We start from the raw sequence: 11,432 nt of genomic DNA, 5'->3' as shown, positions 1-11,432 counted from the left end.
TAATTACACTTTTGCCTTAGTTGTTACAAAGGAGTGAGGTTAGTGTATTTAAAATGGATAAATGTAGTATAAAAATATTGTTACTATGCCCATGTTTTGTTGACCGGATACAAATGTTTATCATCCAAAGATAGCTGTGGGCACAKGTCTCTGCTACTGTTATTTTTGTGGATCAAAAGCTGAAAAGTTTGGGAACCACTGTACTTTGGTTCCCAAAGTTGGGCTTGGGACCCAATTATGGGTCATGAAGCACCTTGGATAATCTCCAGAAATCAATTTAAAGGGTAATAAAATAATTGCTGATGTAATATTTTCCCTATAACTATCACAAAAACACAAAATAAGTATAAATAAGTATTTATATTTGTGCATAAGCTGTTTAGATTGTCAAAAAGCCTGTGTTTTTAGGGTTATTAACGAAGTTCGTGTACTCAGACCAGTAATATTTGGGGTCACAAGTTTTTGCCATGAATATTTTGTGGGTCAGAAGATAAAAAGTTTGGGAACCACTGACTTAGAGGGTTTGTTGGATCTTTTCCCGGTTTAACAGCGACGATCTGACAGTCAGGATGCCTTATAAAGCCCCAGTGGCTCATTAGGAGAATCTTCCTCAGGTGTGCTGAGGTGCAGGAAACAATGAGGCAGCCAATCAAACAAGAACACCAAAAAGCCAATCATAACAAATCCTTTGGAAAGTTTAGACCGCTCTTTGACTGTATGTTTCAAAAACATACAGTCAACAGTTAAAAGTTGTGACACATTTTGAAACTGTATGCTCCTGGTAAGTCCCTCTATAACAGGAAGCATAAAGACAACCTCTGAACAGAGTTTGTCTTGAAATCTGATTGATTTATTAATGGTGTCTGAGAAATMTCAGGCACTGTTGTCTGTTTGATACTGTCACAAAAAATATAACTGTAAATTACAGAAAATTCACATTTTTAGAACTGCTGTTATTTGACAAATTTGCAACATCATCAAAAAGAGAATATTCAACTAACATTTTAGGGGTAAAGTTATTATCTCCACTCATCTTACAATATATCAGAACTATAAAAAAAATCTTTAACTTCCCCTCTCAACAACCCGAGGGTTCACACTTTGGGTGTTAGAAATGTCTCCTCAGAGTGAGATGTCAGAACATGACAACAGTCATGACAGCACAAAGAGATCTAAATTTAGATCAAATCTACAGTCACCTGCTGGAGAACACAAAGTCTGTCAAATAAAGCAACTTTCACACAAATCTATTCTAGTTCCAGATTGTGCTGCGGTCTAACAGGAATGACCAAATAAAGTGAACCCTTTTGAAAAGAGCTGTAGCTGTAACTAGAAGATGTTTTAGAGGAGGGCACCATCTTCAACATAATTACCTCGGTGAGTCACTTCCTATTAACTTCTTCATTCCTCTGCATACACCAGAGTGCACCAAGTTCAAAACTTTCTCAAACAAGAAGTTAAAAAAGGTCGGTCAGTTTATTGAATGTATCCATTATTGTTAAATCAGCAAATTTAATGATAATGGCACACAAGCATGTTTCTAAAGGCAGCTTTTGATACTTTTTCAGGAAAAAAAACACTTGTTTTCACTTCTCTAGTCTCAGTAACTATCAGGTGTTTTTATGAATGAGGTCTTTGAGGAAGTTGTTTTCACACTTCATTGACAGTCAACAGGAAGTGTTATGAAACTACTGCAGTCATGCTGAGTGCACTCATTCATATTTCAAATGGCTTCTTATTGATGATTTTGCTTTATGACTGAAGGTTCAGTCATGTCTTAAACCACAGCATCAAGACAAATTAAAGTTCCAAGAGGTTTTGGTGACTCAGTCACTGTTGTGCAGAGAAACAGCGTTACCGTCTGCAGCGCTGCTTCAGACAGGAAATGTGATTTTGTTGTATTTGCTCTTAAAAAGGTCAGCATCTGAATAAACAATTTCATTTCTTTTCTCTGGTTTTCTAGAGATCTCTCTGTAAGAGGTCACTGAAGACTCATGCATGCACGAAACTGCACGAGTTGAATAGTCACGTTTTTTTCCATATCTACCAGTGGGCAGTCCGTGGGGACCTGGCAGGCAACAAGCTGATCTCAGAGTATACAGGAAATCTGTACTGTGTGGGCATGTGTTTTCTTGGAGGAGTAAGACACTGACYTTCAGGGTTTCCTGATTCACAGCTAAAGGTGACCTGAAGTCGTACCTTACACACCAAGTATCAACACAGTGGGTCTCACTACAATATTCACAGGATTGGGCCCATGATGGCCATCTCTGATAAAACAAACTAACTTTTATCACATACCATGATAATCGTCATTTTATTAAAGCGCCTCTCTAAATGCTCTTGGTTTGATCTTGGTGACAGTCTAACACGCAGACAGTGTCATGTAGGTTTGTAAAAATACACACAATACAACAATCCTTTGGTGTTTTCCAGTGGCGGGCCATGCATTTTACACCTAGGCCTTCAACTGGGAGAGAAYGGACCTGCTGGACGTGGAGAAGCRGGGGTGGGGTGGGTGCTGACTGCGGASTCTGCAGTGGCAGAAAGAGCAGTGAGTGAGAGACTGCCAGCTCCGAACATAATAAGTTTATAATAAAAAACATCTATAAGACAGTCCTGTAGGTCTGAATGCAAAAAGAGAGAAAACCCTTCTAATTTACAGTCAATCTGTACAATTTGACATGAAACCACAGCTACAAAAACCACCAATAATACACAGAAATGCAGAACAATGCTGCTGCACCACAGACAGGTGTCTCAGCGTGTCTCATGAAGCCAGAATGAAAGTCATCACTGAAGCAACACATTTAGTTTTCTCAACTGCAGCCACAGCTTTGCCGTACATTAACAGCATCAACACGGTTATATAATAAACTGATAACTAAATAAAACATTTAAATTGTTGTTAAAAATTCAGTTCCCCTGTGAAAACTTGTCCCCCCTGTGTTGGGAGCACCTCCCTCATATTAACCATTTACGATTGGTCTGATGTAAAGGCTGGACCAGTGATTCTCTCTTAAGTTTAACCAGTAGGGGGAACAGATTCTCACAGGGGAAATGAATTTCGCACATCACCGGTTCTGACTCCTGTTCTTTGACCATCCAATCAAATGATGAGAAACTTAAAAAATTTTACTTAAAAAATATTTTTAATATTACTTTAAAAAGTATTTGTATTCCATGTATTATATTACTGTGTTTGGCCCGCAGCCCTGGATAGGTTTTCATTTTGGCCCTGTCAGGGAAAATGTTTGAGCATCCCTGCTCTAGTGTCCTCACCTCGGTACCTGATTGGTCAAAGCAACAGTCTCACTGTCATGTGGTTTCAGTGTCCCAGTGCCTTTACTGTTGGTTCTGAAGGCCTGAGGCAGATTTGTGGATYCTAGCAACAGATGATGATCGGAATATGATTGGATAAAAGCTCCAAAAACATACAAGCTGCTGGAAACTGCGCAGCCAGGAGAAAAACTATGAAACGAAGAGAACAGATATTTCAAAAATAATTATATCCTAATAATAATATTAATAACTCTTATAATAAATATAAGATTCTGATTGTGTTTATGCCAGCAGAGGCCTTTCTGGCCCTGACGGCACACCACTGGTGTTTTCTGTCCTGGCCATCTGAATTCTCACAGCGTGTGTGAGCACCCATCCCCATGTTGCGACTCGTTTGAACGTTGGGCCACTGTGACATCTATCTGCCCCACATTCCAGACATTCGCACAACCACATGACTTCTTGCAAATCCACAAAAAGCTGTATCCTGTCTAATATRATGATGCATCATGTCCTGTGTCTGGAGACCCTCACTGTTAAAAGCTCTGTTTACCTACCTGATATCTCTGACCCTCCACCACTCATTGCTTTCTTTATTTCACAACCTTGAACTCACCACATGCATGTACTGGTAGTTATTATCAAGGTGGCTGGAGGTTTAGGAGACAGAATGCAGGCTGACACACTGAAATAGATTTACTRACAAATGAACAGGCTGCAGTGGTGGCAAACTTCATGGGGTCATTGAGGAACAGGGGCCAAATGAACACGATAGAAAGCTAATCCAGAGACTATAGAGCAGGGTTAAAGGTTAATGAGTAGTGGAGGCAGCTAGCCTGACTGAATGTGACAAAGGGTTGCACAATACAGAGAACACAAACACAGGGATCCTAACAGATCCCAGCGAAACTGCCAGGATTAACACTGTTGCATCTCTAGAACCAGTGACATCGAGGCACACAAAATGGAGGTGGTTGTGAATCCATGTGTAATATGTGTGTAATGAGCAGTCATATTGAGCACAAACTATAAATATTTTCATAGAAGATAATGTCTTTGTTCTATAAGTAGAGTCTGTATTTGAAAAGCTTCTCCTGCTAACTTCTGCTTGATGATTAGACGTAAATCAATGTAAACTCATTTATTGTCAAAAAACACTCATTTTTTTGTTTGAAAAAAGATTTTAATTCACATCAAAAATATTGTAATACAGCAGATTGTGACTTTGTTTTGAAAGAAATGATCAAAATTGAAGCTGCATACAAGGCAACTTATTCAATATGTTATTTTTCTTTTGGGTGTTCCCCCTGCGGGGGGTAAACCACAGCAACACAAACAAAAGGTTTGTTTTACGTTAGTCTCCCTGAGTTAACCTGGGCTCAAACCTGCAGCACACTAACACGACCAAACAACATCATGTTCAAAATATGGTACAATTTAATAAAATCATAGCATAAAATCATGTATTTTTTATGTTTTTATCCAAACTACAAGTACAGCAGAGTAAAACTGTTTTTTTTACTTGTAACTAAATTGACTGGTAAAAGAAGGAAAACAACAAATTCACTTTATTGTTTTTACATTTTTGGATTCTGGAGTATAAAACTATACTTTAATAGAAAAATAATACACATATTTCATATGTATATAATATAAAACTATATTACTAGCCACTTATATATAAATATTTAATAAAATAGTGGCAGATTTCAAACTCTTTTAAATAATAATCTATTAAATATAAGAAATTACTACTCATTAAATCAGGTATAGTATCACAAACTTAGAAGTGCTGAGAAATGCAAAAACATTTAAAGGCATTTGTTTCATTGTAACAAACTTACAGGTTTTTGTTAAGGCTTCAGATTGTCAAGAGAGATGAAAAGTTCAGAGTTGGCATATAGTCACCATCATGAAAGCCTTCACAGCTTATATGTTTTCAAATTCAAARTAAAAAGATTACTACAAAAATACTGGGTCTGGGATCTCAAAGGACACTCACTGGTGCTGCAAAGAGGCTTCCACAGCCACAAAGACTATTCACATGTGCACCAGTTATTGTCAGGAAACTGATGGTTGTGAAAAAATACAAACCGGTCAAACTGTCTAAATACTGTCCTGATGCATCTCAGAAATCCAGGTAGAAAAAAATCAAAAAGGAAAAAATTAGTAGGCTGAGTTCACCTGAAACTCATCAGACTGAAGACGTCTCTTGGACGAGAGATGAAACGTTTCACTAAAGAAGAACCCTACTTGTTTTTTTTTTCTTTTTGATGTCTAAATACTGCTGGTGCATTTTTTATAGGAGATTTTGGAAATCGGATGTGRGTTGTGCAGTTTGACAAGTGAAGCAGGATTGTTGTATCTTGTTATACAAGAAATCCAGGATCAATTCAATGTTTGTAACAGAAATGTTTAGGCTTGTTTCCCTCTAAATACTCAAACTACATGAGGAACTCTCATAAGTTAAAAAAACAGACCTCATTTAGCTGATATTGACCTGCCTCTATATTGTTTTTTTTTTTTTGACGTGAAAATAATATCTCCAACATCTGAAATAGTTTTTTGTTAAAGTTTCCATACTGAGATAGTAAAATCAAGCTTATATAGMAAAGATAGGCAGCATATTGAGTTTCAACATCTATAATATAAATATCTAAAATATAACACAAAAAGGTATAACTATAATAATACAAACTAAATGAATATGTTTATCACTTTAAAACATCAGGATTTAAGTGGGTGGGGTGGGTGTACTTAAAAAATGTAAAAGGAAAATAAAAATCAATGAAGTAACAGAAACTCCAAGCTAATAAAAACTGGAAAATGGTTCCTAACGCAGACCATTATATTTAACAATAAATGTTGACAAAGTCAACCTAAAGATTGAGATGTTGTTGTTTTTTTAGGGATGCTGCACCTCGAGCTCCTCCTCGTTGGCCTGATTGCTCCTTTGGTTCACCGCACTGTACAGACGTTTGCTGCAGCTGCAAAATCAAATAATCCAACTCGTCACTTCTCTTTAAACACCTTAGGGCAGCGCTGGTTACACGATACATTTAGACAGATGGAAGTAAAAAATACCTGCATAGTTTGTCTTTGAAAATGCAACACACGATTAGAATGAGCAGTAACAGGACACAGCCGGCGACCAGAGTGATCCAGTGKTTTGCTGAAGACACCAAGAAGAGCACAAATAACTTTCTGACCTGACACACATCTAAACTGAAATCTCATTTTACAGATCAGGTCGTTGCCTTTACCTGCTGACAGAAATGAGGATTCGACGACTGTGCAGTTAGCTGCAATCAGAAATAAATTAATCAAGTCACCAGTTAAAGTCAACGCCAATATAATTTTTCTTCCACATTTTTTAAAACTTCTGACTATTTAACAAATTGAACTGTCTGAATAAATCAAACACTCAAAGCAAAAAAGGCTGATATTTCTATCAGCTGATACAGTATAAGCCGTCAGATACTCACCCACACATGTGACAGTTTTTACGTCACCCTGGGCAAAAAGGAAGCAGAAAGTGTGAAAATGAAAATGAAGGATATGTTTTATGATGACTAACTCAATGCCTCGTACCTCAGAGATGCAGCTGCGCATGTATTTCATCCACTCGTAGCACTTGTAGGTGTGAAGAAATGTTTTGTTTGAAGCAGCCACAGAGTCATTTATCTTCCCACCATTGTTAGCGAAGACCACGTTCTAAAGACAACCAAGAGAAGGTAAACTCTCTAAGACTGGGGTGTTGTCTGACACACAAACCTTCATGAAATGAAGCCTGCCTACAATAAGAAACATTATCTTGTAAACCACAGAATAATTTTTAGAAAATACTCTCAGTTTACAGTTTTACGCTAGTTTTGAAGCATTTGTTTGACGTCCCAGGTTCTTTTTTTTCCCGTCAGAAAACAAAACATTTTATTTTTACACCCTTACAGAAATGTTGCACCAAGAGTAGATGCAGTCTGTAGCATGGAAGTCTGGGATGATGTAAACTGTTCCACTCAGCATTTGGATGATGCTACAGTTGATTTGCTGAGAGACACAGGACCAGATTTGACCAACTGGGACAAAAAAAAAAAAAAGAACAAAGCATGTATTATCAAAAAGCTCAATGTGGTTGTGTTATTTATTCCAGGTATAATATAGAAACCATAGTAATGCATATCGGTAGCAGATGGCAGGGAAAGATAAGCATAGTTTAACATAAGATTAAAAGTTGGGGTAAAGAGTTAACATTTAGCWCATGAATGTCTCTATCCTGCATCCTTTTTGTTTTTACGAAACCCCCTTACTAAAGAATGCAGCTTAACATTTTATTTTAGTTAAGCTGATGGAACTGCTCAAGGACAGTCAAGGAAATTACCTCTGTTTTATTTAAAACATTTTTGAAATCGGTCAGGGAAAGGCTGAGTAAAAAATTGTGCTACCTAGATGATGAATTCCCTTTGTAAAACTATAAAGGTGGAGACGCTCATGATGCGGGCTGCACTGATTTCATTCAGCTGACTCATGGTGACAATATTCCCGCTCAGGTGAATAACTATGGGTGGGGCAAAACGTGGGGAAATCACCAAGGCTGTCAAATCTGACAGTGCCCTTATAAACCAAAGAAACAGTTTTTGACACCTCCCTGATTCCTTTCTTCCTCCATATCAGTAAYGAACATGCAACAATAGGCTCACTGGTTTTTGTAATTCAGTTAAAAACAAAGGAAGACAAAAAAGATTTCACTCACCATATACCAGCAAAAAGACCACAAACTTCATCCTCCCTGAAACTGTGCAAAGCATTTGGAGAATAAAAGAATAAAAAGCTCCCATAAAGCCAGCAGACAAGCAGCGCTGCTTCCTTGTGGAAACGTGCTTTCTTCTTGAAACAATCAGAGTTGAGCTCTGAGATACGTCTGCTCTCACTGGGAGGAACAAATGACACTCCTTCTCTGCCAAGCTGGGTGAACATGAAAATGCAGGAGGTTCTTTTTTTTCTTTCTATTTCCTCTTCTCATTTGAAGGATTGGTTATTTTAATGTTTGACCTCCATCTGGTGGTTGTTTGTGTGACTACTTAATGTTTTAAGACTTTTTTTTAAAGATTCAGACTTTGGTGTTTTCATTTAAAGCTTTAACTATAGTTCCCACATTCTGAATGTCTATAGAGATTTTTTTTTTTACTTTTTTGTTGTTGTTGTTAGTAGTAGTAGTAGTAGAAGTAGTGGTAGTAGCAGTAGTAGTAGTACTTTGGTTGCTTTTTCATTAATTTTCTGTCCGATCTTTACACCTGACCATGACAGCTTATTCTGGGTGGAGTTTACATGAGGTATTAAAGGCACAGTTCTTTCCTGGTTTCACTGGCTGGAGTTTTTCCTCTCCTGCTCAGCGGCCCCCACTAGGTGTTTCTWATAGACAGCTATCTCAAACTGGACAAACAGATAAGTGGAGTTATGACTCATTGCAAAAGCGAAACCATATCTCCCTTTCAACGGCCCTGAGAAGGTTATCCATGCTTTTGTTACTTTTCAGTTGGACTATTGTAAGTCTTTATATGTAGGGTTAGATCAATCATCCCTGCAGCATTTACAAATAGTTCAAAACGCTGCAGTTAATCTTTTGACTGGAACAAAAAAAAGGCATGAACACATCACTCCAGTTTTAAAATCTTTTCATTTTTCATCAAATTTGACATTTTCTGACATTGATATGATGTATACCTGGTTTCTCCCACAGACCAAAAACATGCRTGGTTAACTGGAATGTCTGATCTGACCCCAGGTGTTATCAGTTTTGTCTTTGTGTGTCTTGTCTTGCAACCTGTGCATGGTGGTTCCAGCCTCTGGAAGTGTTCAACACATCATAACAATTTTGTGATTGCAGCATGAAGGAGAACTCTCCTGATGATGACCTCTTGACCACAAGGTTATTTCTTCYAAAGTTACCTTTGATAATGTCTGTTTCCTGCAGATTTATTGTTCTTGGACACTGATTAAGCGACTAGATGCTTATTTATTTGAAAAACTGAAGGTGGCTGCTTCAGCCTACTCACCTGCTGCTGTCTGGTCCCTGATGCAGTTRGACCTGTGACGGAGCACTGCGTCCTCTGGCCTGCCTTGTCGTCTGGTCTAAGCTGAAAGATGAGTGAACTGTGGCCCACCGCGCTGAACAAATAAGCTGAGTTTGTTAAACATTAATGCAGCTTGGGTCTTGTTATGCTGTTAGAGCTGGTGCAATATTGATAGATTCATTTCCTTTCTTGCAGTGCTGATAAATCCCTCAACAACATCTCTCACCAAATTATAAGTGAACTATTTAACTACTTAAACTTTATCCAAAGCCTTAAGTGTACAAAAGTCAAAGTAATTCCTGCACAATTTTCTGTTAAATTTTATTGCCCATCCGTCCGTTTTCTTCCACTTATCCGGGGTTGGGTCTCGGGGGCAGCAGCATAAGCAGAGAGACCCAGACCTCTCTCTCTCTAACCACTTGGGCCAGCTCATCCGGGGGAATCCCAAGGCCGAGAAACATAGATTTAAATCTTATTGTCTTCGATTTTATTTGAATTCTTCATCAATTCAAATATTTTTTAATAAAATGTTAAAAGACATACAGTATTTTTTTTTTGGTTTGGTTGAAATATTGTGATAAGAATTCCACGTGACCACGAGTTCAGCTTCAGCTGCTGAGTCTGAATTTAGAAAGATGAACAAAAGAGAGAAACATGTCCTTCAAAATAAAGTTTATTTCACAATGACCCATAACCTACAAGATAAATAGAACTCCATGCTAAAAATATATAATCATAAACAGTTGTAAACTACAGTGGTCACTAACGGTGGTGGCAGACAAAATAGTTATTGTTACTTTAATGYAGTCACGTTGTTGCTGCAGATGTGAGCAGATGTTCTTGATGAGGGACTACTTCCTCTCCTTCATCATCTGGATGGACACCTCTATCTGCTTCTTCACAGGCTTGGAGGATGGAGGTTTCTGCGGCCTGCTGAAGTCAGGGGAGCTGTCTGACTGCTGGGCGTCCGGCTCCGGGTCGGAGCTTTGATCACTTTGGCCTTCAGTAGCTTCCCTCTCCATGATAAAAACAGCCTGACGYTGTTGGTGTCTGTTCCCGTACGCCGAGCTCGGCGCCGCCCTGGCCTTGAAGGCCTGCTGCCACTCGTCTCTCTGACCAAAGCTCCCCAGCTCCGCAGCAAGCTTGGCCTCCCGCTTCCTCCTCTCTCGTTCCAAGAACTGAAAAGGTTTGGGTGAGGCCTTGTTGCTCTCTCGGTTCCGCTCCCTGAAACGGTCGCCGCTGTTGCCTCTGGGGCGGCGGCTGATGATTTCGTAAAGAGGCAGGTGGATGTGGGCCGGCGCGGGGGTCGCTCKGAACTTCTTCTGACACTCTTTGAGCTCCTCTAGCTCTCGTTTCAGCAGCGTGTTCTCCAGCTCGATCTCGGAGCGCGTCCTCACCCTGTGCCTCTTCCTCTCCTCCTCTCTCAGCATCATCTGGAAGGGTCTGGGGACAGTGACTTTGGCGTTGGACCTGACTCTGGCTCCTGTCTGATGGCACACTCTCCCTTGTGGTTTTGACTGGAATCTGAAGTTCTTCTTGGCTGTCGGCTGCTCAGGACTGAACAGGATTTCTCTGAATGACAACAGATGAATACAAAGTTTATTACATGATCTTATTTTAGCTTCTCAGTCTGACTTGTTACAAACCTCTCAAATGTTTCATCCTGACTGAAGGTCCAGTTCAGTTCTTCTCCGCAGGGTTCTGACTGGTCTGAACCACTTGATGTATCGTGGAAGTCCAGCTCTTCCTGGGAGTTGATCCTCTGCAGCSTCCTGGTGGGACCACTGCCGAGGAGGGAGCCACTACACTTCCTGTCCAAAAGATGGTTCAAATAAATATAAATGCCTGCACACAACAGAAAATGACATTAAATATGTTTTAATTCACATTAAAATATAAGGAGTTTTTCAACATATTCTTTCAAGACTAATTACTTTTAATTAAATGGATTAAAGTGATTTCATTGTTTGGGTTTTTTAAGGTACTTTCAGATTAACCTTAGTTCACAATATTGAAGTCAGATATTTTACTGAAACAATATTAAATCTCGATGAATAAACATTACAAGTTGTATATATA

The 11,432-nt window shown here is 38.9% G+C and overlaps 1 protein-coding gene across 2 annotated transcripts in view; it reads right to left on the bottom strand.

Moving 5' to 3' along the window:
- Nucleotides 1-10,008: 10,008 nt before the first annotated feature.
- Nucleotides 10,009-11,432, bottom strand: part of LOC106517024 (protein FAM161A) — a 4,732-nt gene continuing 3,308 nt past the window's right edge. For both annotated transcript variants that reach the window (XM_014007701.1, XM_014007702.1), the window contains 2 exons: nt 11,000-11,164; nt 10,009-10,925 (listed from right to left, as the gene is read on the bottom strand). In XM_014007701.1, coding sequence (XP_013863155.1) covers nt 10,205-10,925; nt 11,000-11,164 — 886 coding nt within the window. In that variant the 3' untranslated portion in view covers nt 10,009-10,204. The remainder of the gene's footprint in view (nt 10,926-10,999; nt 11,165-11,432) is intronic.

Source organism: Austrofundulus limnaeus, unplaced genomic scaffold (assembly GCF_001266775.1).
Source record: "Austrofundulus limnaeus strain Quisiro unplaced genomic scaffold, Austrofundulus_limnaeus-1.0 Scaffold43, whole genome shotgun sequence".
In the NCBI taxonomy this organism is placed as follows: Eukaryota; Metazoa; Chordata; class Actinopteri; order Cyprinodontiformes; family Rivulidae; genus Austrofundulus; species Austrofundulus limnaeus.
This window is presented reverse-complemented; position numbering and strand designations above follow the sequence as displayed.